Raw genomic sequence first — 17,593 nt, forward strand, 5'->3', positions numbered from 1 at the left:
AGATTTATTTTTTCCCCAAAGCAGCTAGCATAATGCTAACATATTAGCCACAAAAAATGGAGATTGTCTAAATTAGCCACAAAAAAACGTACATTTTATAAAAAATTAAAATCAAAATTCACACACTTACACAATAAATATATAAAAAGATTAGTGAGTTTCTCCTGAACATTAGAGGGAGATAACTGCTTAGTTTGAACACTAGAGGGAGCCAGACTCCTCGTGTGAACGTGATGTGCTCAGTAACTCATCCATCACACTCTATCAGTTTTTAGACAGAGGCAGGGATTTCTGGGTAACTTTGTCTCCACTGAGGTTGTATTTTTCTTGCAATATGGAGGCACACAAATGATTCCATATCATAGGGGCAAAGCTTGACATAGAACAAGTTTCTATGAGCTACAGAATGGCATAAAAGTGACTTTTTTTTGCTCCAACATCACAATCATTACTGCAGGAAAATAAATAAATAAATGTTATTAAATGTGTTATTACATTACATTACTACTTGCAAAATGAAAAAAAAACACAAAAATATTCAAATGAAAATAATTACTATTATTTTTATATAAATAAAATGGGATATAGTATTTATCACACAGCTAAGACAAAAAAGATCAAGTCTTTAATTAGTCTCAACTTTAAATGAACTGTATTGTTTTTAATCTCCCACAAACAGGTTTGTATTAAACATGTTTTTGAAGAAGAAACAAAAAACAGCTTTAAAATCTATACATATAAAGAAGAAAATGATTGCATCCTGAAGATATTTAATTTTTTTTCATTTGCTTATTTTTTTGTATTAATTGGGTCCCGTTTTTATGCTTCATGAATTTTGTAGTGTAATAAATATTGAAATTGAGAAAAAAATTGTATTGTTTTAATCATTTCACAATCATTGCTTTTCTTTGATGTGAACCACACTTTAGTGTAGTAGTTGCACTCGTTATTATCCTCTTTAGACTGTTTAGTAATTAAGTTTTTCTTATTTCATAAAAAACAAACAATCAAAAAAACCTCAAAACTCATGTTTTCAATACAGATTTTACGTAGTTTTAACATGTCTGAATTTAGTTTGATTTTATACATTTTTACTACTAACTAATTTGATTGTACATGCGGTATGTGTATGTGTGCTGGATTTTGAATGTGTTTGTATTTTTTTTATTATGATTGTCATTACTATTTGTTTGTCTGTTTATTATATCTTGGAAAGCACTGAGATGCTTGGAAGCAGGAAAACTGCCAAATAAATAAAGTTGAATTGGAATTTCTTTTAATTATTATTATTATTGCTTCTTTGTTCACTTGAAATGTTTATTTTTACACCTCTTGACAAAACCGTCAACAAATGTGATGAATATTGAGTCTCCGGTGTGTTTTTGTAGTGAAATCTAAACATTGTAAGTAGTTACAGTGTGATGACGTCATAACTTCGCTAATAAAGTTTACCCAAAATCGTCTTTATATTTATTTTATTTCTTATTTCCTGACTTGAAACTGTTTCCACGTTTTTTTAAGCATTTAGAACCATATTCAGGTCCAGTTAAGACGTTTGTTCGTTTCTTTTTAAATAAAGTTTTTGCACGTGACCAGGAAGTAAACAGAACGAAGCGCTAACAGCGTTAGCACTGTTAGCTAGCGTTCAGAGGACGGCGGTGTTTTGTTCGGACGTTTAGGAGGTTTTTGGGCACAAAGGACGATACGTGGTTCGTGTCCGAACTCTCGGCATTTCCCAAAGCGTCGTAAACAAGCGAAGAAGTGCTGAGCGTGGCTGTGACTGTTGTTGGACAGCGTTTTTTTGCGCGAGTTTTGAGCTGAAGATTTTCTGCAGCTGCAGGAACCATGTCTTCCCTTCAGTCTCTGAGAGAGTTTATCTGCGAGCGACTCGCTGCTGCTGCTGAAGAAATCTTCAGACACTGTGAAGGAACCATCATCCAATATGAGGAGGAGCTCTGTCGTCAGCGCAGACTGCTGGGTATGAGGAAACCGCAGTTTCAGCTCCAGCAGATAGGTATGTTCACTTCAACAAAGGAGAGAAGCCCTTCACAGATAGGAGAGAAGCCCTTCACAGATAGGAGAGAAGCCCTTCACGGACATGAATCTTAAAGGAAAAAAGCCCTTGAGATATATATGTATTCAACAAAAGAGAGAAGCCTTTTGCCTATAGGAATCAGGAGAGAAGCCCTTTATAGATAGGAATGTTAAAGGAGAGAAGCTCTTAATCTCTCACCTATTTCTTCTTCATCAAATGTGATTTTATTTAGGCCTTTTCATCCTCTGATGCTTCCCGGTTTATTCTATTAGGGAATTACCTAAATATTAGCAACAGAAGCTACGATTACCTCACCATTGTTCCTTTTAGCTTCTCAGACATGTTTCTTTTTCCAAGATCTGCTCTATAATCCCTCTATAATTAGGCTGGATTAAACACCGTCTGGCCAAAAAGAATCACTACCTGGATTTAACAATCAAATAAGTGCAATCCTCCTAGTAGATAATTGCTTCATGGTTGATTTAACTTTCAGGAGGCAACAAGTTATTTACTTTCAACTAGTTCAATAAGCTGCTTCTCATTTCTTAGTTTTCTACGTTGAAAGACGTGTTGTGGAAATGGGGTTCATTCTTTTGGGAAAGGTCAAATCACTGACCTGCATCAAACAGAATATTTAAAGAGATTGCAGAAACAAATTGGATTAAAAGCTCTCCAACCATTTACTGGAAGGATAATGAGGACCCATTGTCTTTATTGATGAAATCTTAGGAAATAGCAGTTTTTGTGACAATTGTACTGATTTATTTTGTTATTTTTATCCACCCCTCCTTAAACATTGTTGAAGTGGAGTTTTAGCTTTCACTTTGAAGGTTAAGGGTAAAGTTAAGGGAAAATCGATGTTTATAACATTGTAATGGATCCTACTGAGAAAATAGTGCACATATACAGTTTAAACTCCCTGCAGGTATTTTATATCGAATGAAGATTTGAAAAATTGGTGGGTTGATGTCTTAACTGCTTAGGGTCACAGTTACGGTTATATAGTGTTAGGTTAAACCACCAAATGGTTCTTGAAAGCAACTGTGTCTGCACCTCACCGCTCCTCCAGGGGGCTGGTCTAGATACCTGACAACTAATAGGACTATAACTCTATATATGTACGACCAACAACATTTGGCCTTAGAAACACTTAAAATACTTTCCACACAGAAATTAACCGCTAAATTTTAGGGGTAGGTTAATAAAAATCAATCTGAATCTGTCTAAGCTTAATAGATCAATTGATCCATTAAAGTAAAGATCGATTTAACCCATATGTTAGCTTGATGCTAACATATAATGGGATTTCCCATAGGATGGCTAATGCTAACGCTCGGTTGACGTAAATAAACGTTGCTGACTAAATGACTTCATACACTCACAGGCAGATATTTTCCAAACTCTTTTAAAGGGTAACCCAACCCTAAATCAACCTTTTTTGTCTTTTGACCTCGATTAATGAGACTTTAAAAGTGCTGTGAGTTTGTCATTTTTTGATAAATTGAACTAAACTTGTTTAATTCCTTAAAATGTAGTCAAAACTGTCTGTGTGCTGCCCCCTACAGGTTGAATTGAGGTATTATAGTTGAATGTTGTGATTGGTCAAATCAAGTCTGAAATCATGATCTGAAGCTCCAGTAATAACAGCCCAGCCCCCAAGCCCCGCCCCCCTGACTAGATTTTCAAATTTCGGCTGTGAGTGGAGTCAGCCTCCAACTTCCCAGTTTGGTTACCTTTAAGAGAAAATTTTTAAAGTATCCATTTGTGTTCTAAAACACAGTTTTTTGCTAGTAATTTCTTTTTCTTCTGGAACTAGGTGTAAAACTATAGAACGATCACCAGGTGGGGGCCTAACTGAAGCCTCCAAGAGAGGCAGAACAATTGCTCCTTCACTAACATCTGCTCTCTGCTGTGTTTATGTCACTGAGCAGAAAGCTAGCGTTAGCATTAGCGCTGTTTATTCTAGCCGGGCTTTCTCCGGTCCGTACGACCAAGAAAAAAGATCAACAGTGACGCCACGGATTAAGAAAATTATGGGCAAACTCACTTACACTTCTTACAAAGACAAAAAAAGTGCGACCAACAACCAGATTTAGGCTCTTAAAGTAGCTAGCTACGAGATAGCAAAACAATGCAGCACTGTGTATCTTGACCGGACATTTTACGTGTTTCCTACATGAATTTCCATTAGTTTTTGTGCAGGTTGAATGTAAATACGTACGATTAACATCCGCTATGTTTAAAAACACGAAACATTAATAAAAACATACATCAAAGAACCAAACTAGCATGCCTCTCATGAGTTGCTAGCACCCACTTTAGCCTACACTTTAGCACACTGTTCACAGTTCCCAGCCTGATTTCTCTCTATTAAAATGTGATTCCTGTGATGATTCCTCTCCATCGGATTATTTTGTTGTCAAGGTTTTTGAAGTCGATTGTAAAACACTGCGTCTCCTTTTGTTACTTTTTCGGACCTCCGTCATTCATTACTCAAGAAGACTCAATTCATAGTGGTGGCGCATGTCTGTCACGCCGTATGTCACGTGACTTCCAATCCAGTAATATATGTCATTGATTAAAAGAAAACACACCAGGGAGGAGGAGGAGGAGGAGGAGGAGGAGGAGGAGGAGTAGCTCGGATTTAAAGTCACAGCTGTCAACAAGCTTTTGCCTTCTCGCTCTTGCAGCTTTTCGTAGAATATCGTGATAAAACGATCTCTCAAAATGACAGATCGTCAGCTTTGGAGATCGTAAGACGGTTTTATATCGTCATATCGCCCACCCTTACATCGGCGTGTCTAAAAATTGCAGAAATTCCGCGGTTCACCCTGAAAGTCCCGCCCCCCTACGTTCAGAATATCCAGACAAGCCCCCACCTATGAGCAGATTCTAGCCGAGCAGAACACCTGAAGTGCAGCTGAGTCAAACTTGTCCCAAACAGGTTATTTTATTATTTTTCACAAACACAATAAGGACATTAATGAGAAAAAAGATTAAGCTAAAAAACAGAAAACAGGATTCCAGGATAAAAGTCAACTAGACAGCAGTGAAATTCTTATTTTTCTTGTCTGACTGGTAGCTGAAGACACACAGACACATACAAATGTTGAGATCAGTGATGTTCCTTTATCAACAGAAACTGTTCATCTATGTGGTCCAAATTAATCTGTGTCTTTGCTTATATTATTTGTTATTTTCATTCAAAAACGTGTTTATTGGTTTGTTGACAAATTTCATTTTTGTTATTTTTATTAACTCACACCTATAAAAACAGTTTGTTAAACATTTTTGGGATTTCCACATCCAAATGAATCCATTTTTTCCAGACAGTTTTTGCATGATTTTATGTCTCATATGTGAATAAAACATGAAGAATTACTAAATAAAGGTGGTGTCACATAGGAGAGGTTGTGCTGATTAAAGTTATACCAAATAAGCCATCAGGTAGTCTTTCAAAGTGAATTAGAGGTAAATTAAAAAGTAGACAGAAACTGAATTTTAGTCCTTAGTTTACAAAGGGTTCAAAATAAATGTTCTAAATGTACAATTTTGCATGTGATTTTATTTTCAGATAATAAGTGGCTGGTAAATACTGTAACAAAAAAAACAGATAAATCCCAACTCATTTTTTCCAGATTATTATTTTCTATTTCTGTCTCATTTTTTATTGTGATTATTATTTTTAATTGATTCCCAGCCCTCTTTCTTGGCAGAAGTTTAATGTTCTTAGTAAAAGTTAAAAGATATACTGATCTTGTCTCTAGTTCAAAATGCACTTAGAGATCTAATATTGGTCTAGTGTCTTGTATTAAACAAATATTTCTAAAAATAAATGCAGATCTGGGATGAATTTGTAATTGGTTCATAATTGAATCATTTCCTCCTGAACCTTAATTGAATTGCGATTTGCCTCAAAATCTCCATCTTTAATCGATCGTATTTTAGTTCAATTTGATGGAATTCAATAAACATTAATATTTTTTTATTTTTATAACCAATTTTTTTTTTATTATAAAAAGGCACAAAGTCATCAACAAGCTTATACTTTTTACCATTATAAATGAACTGATTGCAATAAGATGTAAGAAGAAAATTGATCAAAATTCTTTGGAATCATGGATCCAGAATGGCTGATGGACTTTTTCTCCGGCAGCCGTGAATAAAATGATGAAAGTCTTTGAGAAAACAGTAAAAATTCCTACCTTTGTTTATGTCCCTGCAGACGTCCCCCAACATCATCTGAGAAACCGGGTGATAAACTCCCACGGCAAGCAGGAGGAGGAAGAAGAAGAAGAAGAAGAGCCAGAACCTCCACCGATGATGGAGGAGCAGGAGGCGTTCTGCATCAGTCAGGTGGAGCTGAAGCAGGAGGTGGAGACCTTCGTGGAGATTCCTACTTACGAGGAACATCAGTTCAGTGAAGCAGATCTGAACTACCAGCAGAGCTTTAACGTGACTGATAGTCCGGAGGAAGAATCTTCATCTACAGACGGAGAGACGGACCCACAGAGGAAGAGAAGAGGCAGACGGCACGTCCAAAGTGTGGCCGGCTCTCACATGTCAGAGAGTCAGTTGGACGTTCACGCAGAGGAAAACACCTCTGTTGCACCGAAGAGGCGTAAGCGGAACAGGACAGTGAAGAAACACTCGTGTGAAGAGTGTGGAAGAATTTACACAAGCGCTGAAAGTCTGAAGCATCACATGCGAACCCACACCGGAGAGACGTCTTTTCCCTGCGCAGAATGGGACAAAAGTTTCAGGCAAAGCTCTCAGACAGGAGAAAAGTGCTTTTCCTGCACGGAATGCAGCAAAACTTTCCGTAAAAATTCCCACCTCACGCGTCACATGTTGACCCACACAGGAGAGAAGCCTTTTTCGTGTACGGAATGCAGCAAAAGTTTCAGGCAGATTTATCACCTGAAATATCACATGTTGACTCACACACAGCAGAAGCAGCGATCTTCGTCCAGCGCTGCCAACCATTCGTCCCCCCCTCCGGAGTGAGTCAGTGCTGTATCAGTGCAGGTGGAAAGGAATGACTGGAAATGTAAATAGAGGTTCATTTGTCCAGAAGTGAAGTCGTTCATGTGAGAAAATGGGATCTGTATTTTTTCTAAAGCCCTCAGTGGTGTAGTGGTCGTATTTGACAAGACGTCAAGAAGGTTTTTGTTCAAATCCAAGCAGCATTCTTTCTTTCAATGTAGCGTTAGCATTTAGCTATAATGATGTAGATTGCTGGGGGAGCACAAAGAATAAAGAATTCCTACATTTTGACTTTTGGTTGGTGATTTTAAATTGTCCCTTAATGTTCAGTCATAACAGAGTGTACATATCAAACACATTCTTATCAAATATGGACGTTTGGTCACCTTTTTAACGTTTTGGGTAGTTTTTTGATGTAAAAGTTTGTAAAAATCTAGCCTTTAGAAGAGGTACTGGACGTAGTACCTGACAGGTCCAGTACCCAGAACCTGTACCCAAACCTGGCACCAGATGTGGGGATGGGCACGAAACGGGACCGGGTTAGGGTACTGGCCCGCCCCACATCCAGGTACTGAACCGGTTCCAGTTCGCTGCCCGGACGCTGGGGACCTGTGATTAAGCAGGAACAGCCAGCACGCCAAAAAACGATGAATTGGGGACACCAAAACGTTCGTGTTTTTAAGCGGAAGGAACCATATGCATACAGTTGTTACAGTTCTCATACACTGGAAGAAACTATGATTTCTGGGTCATTTTTCACAGAATATAAATGATAACACAAACACTTCATCCATGGGGAAAGCTAAAGAGCTGCCAAAAAATCTATGGGGAAAGGTAACTGAACTGTACAAAACAGGAAAAAGATATAAAAAGAAGTCCAAGGAAGTTAGAATTCTAGTTAGCATTTTTAATTTACTTTAAGAAGTGTAAAGTGAGGAATTTAGTTGAAATTTCTGCGACAACGGCCAAAAAAATTGTTAGGGATGCAAAGAAAAACCCCAAAAATAACTTCAGGGCACTGAAAAACTGTGGATGTTTCAAGATTTATAATGAAGGAGGCATCTGAAGAAAAAGGAGTTGCACGGTCGAGTCGTCATTTTTGAGTAAATGCCACCAGATGGCTCACATAGATGAGACCAAGATTGGGCTTTTTGGCCACAACCATAAAGTGGAGTGTAAGGATTTGGGAAGTTTCTGTTTCCATTATGATTTAAAAAGTGTTAACAAAGTTTATCAATTAATGGTTTTATCTAACCAGTGAGTTGAAAAAAAAAGTTTTGTGTTATGATTCATATTCTCTCCAAAATAACCTAGATTATATGATTTCTTCAGGGTTGTGTAAACTTCTGAACACACCAGTAGCTGTACATTTAAAGGTAACTCCTGTTTAAATTATTTTTCTTCATTTCTTCTTTCATTTTGATCCAGTAATCTTTAACGCACGACGCAGAGGCCTGAACCATCCGATGCTATGCTTATTTTTCTAATAAATATATTTCTCTTAAACCAATCTGTGGCATTACTTTGTTCATTGACAAACATCTTCATACACAGACACAATATTATATTTTAATGCAGATATTGTAATAACTGTGTAACAATGTTCTCTTTCTGGATGACAGATTTGATGGATGTGATTTGAATGCAGTTCTGATCAACTGGATGGAGAGTAAAACGTGTGCTGGACCTGCAAACATTGCTCTGGTTCTACTGTCTGCAAACAGGTGTGTTCAGCACCACCTACAGTTGCTTAGCAACCGTGCAGTCGTTTGACTCCAAGTCCCGGATCACAGAGTTTCAGCGGTCAGAATCCAGGATCACTCTGACTGTATCTGTTACTTCCTCCTACACTTGGTTCATTCTAATGTCTAGCTCGCTGACGGTCCAGTTCTATCAAATGCTGATGGCTTTTTGTGTCGACATACTCCAGATGTCACGGTTTGTTCCCTCTTCTGGTCATCTCGGACCTTTACCTGCTCTACTCCACAGGTGTACAGGATGACTGGTTTTAGTCTGTCCGCTCATTCCTGATGGTATTCAGCTGTTTACTGTCACTACCAGATATCTGCTCTGATCACTGTCAGGAATGATGTCTGGACCAGCAGAAAAATAAAGAGTTATTTTGTATTAAGACAAAATAATACAATTTCTAAATGTTCACTTTTTGTGTTGTTTCAATCGAACATAAAAATAATTTTTTTTTTGTGTGTGTAAAAAACTCATTCTAATCATATAATTGTTAAAAAATTACAGTTGCTCTGGCACAAACATTTAAAGAAATATATAAAATAATAATAAATCAATCTTCGGAAAGAATATTCATTCATTCATTCATTCATCTTCCTGACCGCTTTTTCCCTTTCGGGGTCGCGGGGGTGCCGGAGCCTATCCCAGCTACTGATGGGCGAAGGCGGGGTACACCCTGGACAGGTCGCCAGTCTGTCGCAGGGCCTCAATCACACACCCATTCACACCTAGGGGCAATTTAGAGTCACCAATAAACCTATGAAGCATGTTTTTGGACGGTGGGAGGAAGCCGGAGTCCCTGGTGAAAACCCACGCATGCACGGGGAGAACATGCAAACTCCACACAGAAAGGTCCCAGCCGGGAGTCGAACCGGGGCCTTCTCGCTGTGAGGCGAGAGCGCTAACCACTGCGCCACCGTGCAGCCCCGGAAAGAATATATTATTGTTTTTTGTGAGGTCACATTAAATTGCATATTAATAAAGTTATTAATAAAGAAAAAAAAACAACTACTTGAACAAAATTTCAACTAATTTAGTTAAAAACAAATATTGAAAATGATCTCAACTTTTATTACGACATTTAGGAAAAACAGCCGCAACTTCCATCTTTTCTGCCGGAATTATTACTAGAAATTGTCATGAGTTTGTGGAGGGACTGAACCTCAATACAGACTAGTTTCTCCTGTTTGACTTGTGGATGCTGCTATTCCACAGAGTCTTTGTGACATGTTTAAGAAACCACTTTTTTAAATAGTTAAAAAAATATATCTTTAATCTTTTAGTTTGCTATATATGGATAAACATAAATTCTGGTAAGTTGTAAATGTCTTTTTTTGTATTGTTTTATTACTTTACATTGTAGCTGAAAATGTGATTAGATTTTCTTTACCCAAACAGACATGTCAGACTTGTTTAAAAGGCCGATTCCTCTGAAACTGCTCGAGTTAGAGTCACTGATGACTTGTTACTGGCCTCAGAAAAGAACAAATGGCGTATACTTGTATAGCGCTTTCTACCCTCCTTCGAGGGCCCAAAGCACTTCACAGTCACAGACCCATTCACCCATTCACGCACACATTCATACACTGGTGGTGGCTCCGCTGCTGAACACTGGCGCCAACCTCCCACCAGAGGCAATTCGGGGTTCAGTGTCTTGCCCAAGGACACTTTGACACATGGGCGGGCAAGGCGGGAATCGAACCCGCTCACTTCTGATCAGGAGTCGACCGCCCTACCACTGCACCACGGCCGCCCACGAACAGTTCTCTATTCTGGCCCTGTTGCATTCAACTGACACATTGTGTTTGAAATTGTTCTAAAAAGGTTTTGCAGAAAACAAAAAAGATATATTTATTTGAAAATAATTGTATATCATAGATTATTAAGGTGATATGTTGATTATTGCAATGTTTTGGTAAAATCAGTATTGTGAGTCATGTGTCGTGAATCTTATCGTGAGTTATCCTGAGATTACCTGCCCTAGTCAGAACACGCGTTCATCAGAATTTTGGGCTTTTGCATCCCGGAACGCTCGTGAATGCGAGTTGCTACGCTGGAATTTAAGTCTGGTTCAACCAGCTGAACGTTTTCACACTTAATTGCGACTCTGGGACCAATCAGGAGCTCCGATTTGGTAGTGTCATGTGGGTGGTGTCTTTTTTCTAACACGGAAGTACGAAACCGTTTTAAATGTGATCATGAAGGAGAGACTAATAATTGTGGTTTGTGTCCGATTGGTTCAATATGACAGCAAGACAGACATTTAAAGCCTGGTGAAAGATGTTCAGGATTCATGTTCTTGACTTTGCGCTCCGAGCTTCTACCTATTGCAGGTGGGCGCTAGCAAGCAGTTAAAAGAATAAAAGAAGAATCCTCTTCCTGTCGCTACCTGCTTGTTTGGTGCTGATCCAGTGTGAACCCCACCAGCTGGATACAAGTTCATAGAACCGCATAGAGCGGGTTCTTGAACACACCACACATGGCCGGAGTGAATGACATGTTAACTGATCTGAGATCAGCTCCACTGTCTCTCTCAGCATCAAGAGTACAGTTGTTGTGCTGCAGCTCCCCCAGTGGACTGATGGAGAACTGCACTTCATCTTCATCCTTACAGGTCAGCGTTGTTTACATGTTCAGAAAGATGGTTTTGCGTTTGTGAAATTCTCTTCTGCTTGTTTTAATGGTTTGATAAGCCTATTAATTATATCCTGTTTCTGTTGCATAGAAGAGTGTTTTTGTGTTTCGGACAGAAATGGATTCGGGCAAAACCAGGTGCAATTTCAATGGCTAAAGCAACATGGAAAGACATTATTCCACATTTTGGAATCTCTGAAAAAATTAATAGTGATAATAGGACTCATGTTGTGGATCAAGTAACTGATTGTGTAATCCTCAGAGTGTTGGCTTACTTAAAACTAACGGAGCCATAAAAGGATGCATGGATAAAACAGGACAACCATGGACTAAATGTTACTGGACTAACATTATCGTTAACCTGTGCTCGCTAAACTTACTGAAATAATTCTGACTTAGTGGGATACATGACTAAAAGTAACCACATGCCTTACTCCCCTATTGCATTGTGGGAGGACCGATTGATCCAAGTGGGAGATTACATATTGATTACCATTCAAAGTGGAACCCCAACAGCGGTAAAACGACATGGCTGGATTCACCTGTCTCGCTGTAAACTAAGTAGGTTTCTCAAAGGGTCACCAGCCACTGTAGTAAAGGTCTAGGTACTGGTACTAAGGGGGACGGGCATGTCCCTGATGTCTCAAACTGGGGAATCCCTTTGTAAAGTCCCTATGACACTCCGACCAGAAAGAACTTACAGACTTGAAGTGAGCAGAGACACCATAGAAAAAGATCACTGGTGTAAATATCTATAGCAGTCCTAGGAAACGTGGAAACAGGAAGGGTTGAGGCTCTCGAGGATCAGGGTTGGCCACCCCTGATCTTACCCTTCCCATGAATGTTGTTGCAGTTTCTATTTTTTTGTTGTTGTTTCAGTTTCTGTTGACTCACTGCCGCCTGTTGTTCATATCCATGACAGAGAAACCCCTGGAGACCTATCAAAGAGAGAACTGCTTTACAAGCTGCGTGGAGATAACTCCACCCACACTGATCCTACTGAGGTACCAAAGGGGCTCCTGATGAATACAAGCTGGCAGACCAAGTTCCAACTAGAATATCGGTATGGTGAACGATCAACTCATGAATGATTATCGATCCTCTCTTTCCCAGAATCGGATTCTTAAAATACCAAAAAAGTCCACCAGAGGGCGCTTCACGTGAGCATGACAGACAAGTATAAGGATGCTGTCGCGAAACTGCGCATTAGCCTTATATTGACCACTCTGAACAAATACTCACAGTTTTCACAAATTTGCTGATTTTTTTTCCTGGTTCGTGATGAAAACTCTACAACTCAAGTCATTTGTATGAAACGTTTGTGTCCAAAGAGGTGTTGCAGCGCTGTGATGTTGAGCATGCCGGCTCGTCAACGACCTCCTCTCCTCTCTCAATGCTCCTGCATGGAGAAATGGCATCAGCAGACTCTGAAGTGGCCAAAAACAATCCTGATAGGCTGAAGAAGATAATCCCATATGGATTGGTAACTGACATTCTTCGGCCGTGGGGGAAGGGGTGAGATGGGACTGTTTTTTTTCCATATTTGGGGTATTTGCTGATGTCTCCAGTCTCTAACCCCCGCAAATAAGGTGGGCATACTGTGCATCTATTTGGATTGGCTAGACCAGAAGAACCAAAGAGAGATACATTACTTTGATTGATACTGCAACTAAGGTTGTGGATTGTTACTTAGGTGGCAATCTAAATCAAGATTGATTCAAATCAAATCACAAATCTTGCTGGATGAAAATACCTTTGTTTAGAACAGGTGAAAAGAAATCAACCACACAAAACAGAAATATTTTGAAAAAAATAAATTATATTTGTAGCTTTAAACAATGTCACACTTGATTTTTTTTTGTTAGCTTCCTAGCTAACTTCAGCAGTACACAAAACATAGATGGACACCAAAAAATATCCCCCAGGTGACGTCTAGCTAATAAAATATACAACACACGCACTCGTCTATGTGGAAAACTTCCATTCAAATCCTATCTAAGCTTCATAAACCAAACTGAACATAAAACTCCATATGTATGTAATAAATGTATACATGTAAAAATGCAATAATCTCCACTTGTATTTGCATGTACATACAACTATACCTATATCAAACACAGAACATACATACACCTGTTCTGTCCCAGAATTCAATAAAACCACAACTTATCTGGGTATATAATTGACCAGTAAGAAGTCTCTGAAACACTGGACATTAGTCAGTTGAGTCCGCAGAAAGTCCTTACCAATGTTTTGGCCTTTCTTCCATTTTTGACAAGAAGTGTTTCTCACAAGTGAAGTTTAATTGAGACACAACACTAGACACAAGACATTCTTCGTCACATTTTTTACAGCAAAAAAGGCTTTTCTTCTGTGTGAGTTTTCATGTGTCTTTTAAGATCAGACATCCGGCTAAAACCTTTATCACATACTGCACAAGAAAAAGGCCTTTCTCCTGTATGAGTTCTCATGTGTGCTTTGAGGTTAGATACATCATTGAAACTTTTATCACATTCTTTGCAAGTAAAAGGCTTCTCTCCTGTATGAGTCCTTAAGTGTCTTTTGAGATAAGATATTCGACTAAACCTTTTATAACATACTTCACAAGAAAAAGGCTTCTCTCCTGTATGAGTACTTATATGTGTTTTGAAACTAGATAATTGACTAAACTTTGAATCACATATCTTACAAGAAAAGGGCTTTTCTCCTGTATGAACTCTTATGTGTGTTTTGAGACTGGATATTTGACTAAAGCTTTTATTGCATTCTTTACACGTAAAAGGCTTCTCTCCTGTGTGTGTTCTCATGTGTGTTCTGAGAATGGATATTTGACTGAAACTTTTATCACATACTTTACAAGAAAAACGCTTCTCTCCAGTGTGAGTTCTCATGTGAATTCTGAAATGAGGCCACCAACTAAAACTTTTACCACATTTCTCACAGACATAAGGTCCTTCATCAGAGACCTGTCTTACGTGGAGAGATGCATTGTGAGCAATTATTTTACTTTTACCAGGCTTTACAGAGGAAAGTGTATTTTCTGACATATGAGAGCTCTCCACACTTTGGACATGACTTCTGTCTCTGTCCTGTGGGTCTGTCTCTTCATTTGGAGTTGATGTTGATTCTTCATGTTGGTTTCCTTCTTCATCCTGACTATAAATTACATTAAAGTTCTGCTGATTGTTTAATCCTGCTTCACTGTTTTCCTCATAGTAGGGATTCTTCATCAAGATATAAGTCTCCTGCTTCAGATCAAGCTGCTCTTCATCTGGACTGATGTAGAACTCTTCTTGCTCCTCTTTAATCTCTGGAAGTTCTCGTATTCCCTCTTCAATTTGTGTAGGTTCATGTTCCTCTTGTTCTTCTTTTATCTGTAGAGGTTCTGGGTTCTCCAGTTCCTCTTTATCCTCTTGGATCTGTGGAGAATCTGGGTTCTTTTTTTGCTTTTTAATCAGTAGAGGTTCTGGTGCTTCCTGTTCGACTCTGAAGTTCCTCTGCTGGTTGCAGGGATCGTCCTCTTCAGTCACAGAACGCTGCGGGAGATCTGCAGGAACACAAACACAAGGAGGAGCCCTTTTAGACCATTAAATAACTGCTTATTGTCGAGCATCATTTAAAGTCTAAGAGTGTATTCACAGTCAAAAAGTCTAATTTGGTCTGGATTTAGTCCGGTCTGTATTCAGATATGTCAAGTCACAGATGATAAAAACTGAAGATCTCTTCAGTCATTTTCCAGGAAACACGAGGGCGCGGCAAAGCACAGAAATTATGGAACTCCTTTGTTGGACAGTTCATTAATTTAAACTTAACGTTTTGTTGAGCAATTTTAAACATCTGTAACAAGGTTAAGTACAACACTTTTGATTTGCTACTTTTTTATGGCAGAGGCATGAGACTGCTGTAAGTTTTGAGTGATTTCAGTGAGAATTGTGGATTTGTCCTTCTTTAACTGAGGGGTATCAACACTTCTGTCCACCACTGTATATTGTGTGTGCATCCATCTTTGAAGAAATTTTGATTATTTTCATAGGAGAAATACAGACACACTGCCAAATGCTTTAGGATAACGTCATTAAATGAACTGCAGCCGCACGCAGCGGCAGGCGGAGCTTCAGGAATCCAGTCGTTTTACATCCGGGTAGGAAAAAAACTCAGGAAAAATAACTCATAATTCAAAAATAATTAGTTTTTTAGTGTTCCAAAGGTAATATATGATCATATGGATACAATTCTCTGTGAAAGGCTTAAGGAAATCACGGTATGGCCCTTTAACTCCCACATCATGATCTGCAGCTCCAGTAATGATAATAGTCCTGTTCCCCAGCCCCGCCCCTCTGACTGGATTTTCACTGTGGGTGGAGTCGGCCTCCACTCTCCCTGTTTGGTTTCCCTTTAAGAAAGTAAAGGATGGCTCATACTTCCAAGTGATTCTAAATCGCTGGCGTCGCAGTGGTCGCAAGGCTATCGGAGCAGAATCGCATTAGTGGCATCAGAATACTGCACCTGTTGATGATGTCACCACGACTGACATGTTACACCCAGAGAGCAATCGCAGGTAAATCGCGTAATTTAACTTGAATTCATTTCAGCGATTAGAGGACATGACTACGCAGAAAACCCTGTTCAGAAAAATATATTTTAACACTGAAAATGATGAAAGTTACTGAAGAAGTTAAGAAATACTAAACTTCACACACAGAGAGAGTGGATAACTAGAGAGAAAATAGAGCAAAAATGTCTTCTTTCTCATGTCTTACAGCACTAGAGAATGCAGTTTGTTTCTTTTTTAATCTAATTTTGTCATCTTTGACATCATTAAATAGTCCAAGACAATTCCTCAGGTGTTGCTTTGACAATGTAGACACAAAAAAATGTATAAAGTGAAAATAAAGACAAATTAAAAACAGATTCTTCATAAAGAAACTCCATCTTGTGGTTCTGCGTCGTAAAACGTTCTTCAAGAGTGCAGAACGATGAACATGGAACAGCTTGAAGATGTTTCCCAGGAGTAGAAACAGACAGATACACCGATGCAGAAAGCAAGAAGAAGCAGTTTCAGGAAAAGAGTGGAACGTCTGTGGCTTACCCCACAATGAGCAGAAGACAGCAACATGTACATTATGCTAGGAGGCTATTTCTGCACCGATGCTAACATAACAAACCTTCTATCACTCAAGGAAAGTCCACGAAATTCAACATGTGAGATTACAAAATAAGATTAATCAAGCTGTGGAGTAGGGCTGTAATGAGTATCTGAGCATTCAATCTATCGCGATCTGCTCCGAAAATTTGCGACATCCAAAATCCCTGATTGGTATTCTTTTTAAATAGAGTGTAGTAAAATATTTATTGCTCTGGAATACAGAATAATTTTTTAAAGCCGAATGTGTTGTGCGACTATTTCCGAAACTAAACAAATCTTCAAAATAAAGTGTTGGTGAAGTTTCCTGATTTCAAAGTAAGACTAGTGAGATCTTCTTTATCCAGTCAAAAGTTCTGCTCACTGACTTCAGTTCTTAGAGAAAAAAAATTGCCTTAACATTGCGCTTTAACAGTACGTACATACGCACATACATATATATACATATACACATATCTCTAGAAGAAGAAACTATGAGCAAAAAACTGTATTTTGGATCACAAATAGTTACTTTAAAAAATACTTCCTTAAAATAGATTGGAAAATTTCATGTTTGTGAGTTTATAAAGATGTTAATTCAGTCAGCAATGTATATTTAGGTCGACGAGCGTTAGCATTAACCATCCTATGGGAAATCCCATTATGCGTTAGCATCAGGCTAGCAGTCTTTAGCATTGTGCGTTAGATCGATCTCTACTTTTATGGATCGATTATTTTTATTTATAAAGCTTAGATTTATAAATTAATTTAATCAACCCAGCCCTAATCTTTATGGAGAGAAAATAAGAGAGTCATTAGTTCTTGAAGACTTTTTTTTAAGTGATGAGTTCTCTCAAAATGTCTTCCTAGACTTCTTTTTATTTCAATTATAGGTGCTTATATGTTTAAGTAAATAGTATAAATGCCAAGTTTTTACTAGGGCTGGGTACTGATATTTATTTCCAGACACGATTCGATTCACAAAAGCCTGAATTGATTCGATTCCAATTTTTTTTTTAATTCTTATGATTCTTCAATTCAATTCCATTTTAAGTTTACACATTTAGACA

The 17,593-nt window shown here is 38.4% G+C and overlaps 1 protein-coding gene across 1 annotated transcript; it reads left to right on the top strand.

Moving 5' to 3' along the window:
- The first annotated feature begins 1,591 nt into the window (after positions 1-1,591).
- On the top strand, positions 1,592-8,097 carry LOC112159945 (zinc finger protein 184). Its single transcript, XM_024294207.2, has 2 exons — positions 1,592-2,014; positions 6,261-8,097. Exons 1-2 carry the CDS (start codon positions 1,846-1,848, stop codon positions 7,040-7,042), a joined length of 951 nt encoding a protein of 316 aa, XP_024149975.1. The 5' UTR covers positions 1,592-1,845; the 3' UTR covers positions 7,043-8,097.
- Positions 8,098-17,593: the final 9,496 nt, after the last annotated feature.

This window comes from Oryzias melastigma, linkage group LG2, assembly GCF_002922805.2.
Source record: "Oryzias melastigma strain HK-1 linkage group LG2, ASM292280v2, whole genome shotgun sequence".
Lineage (NCBI taxonomy): Eukaryota > Metazoa > Chordata > Actinopteri > Beloniformes > Adrianichthyidae > Oryzias > Oryzias melastigma.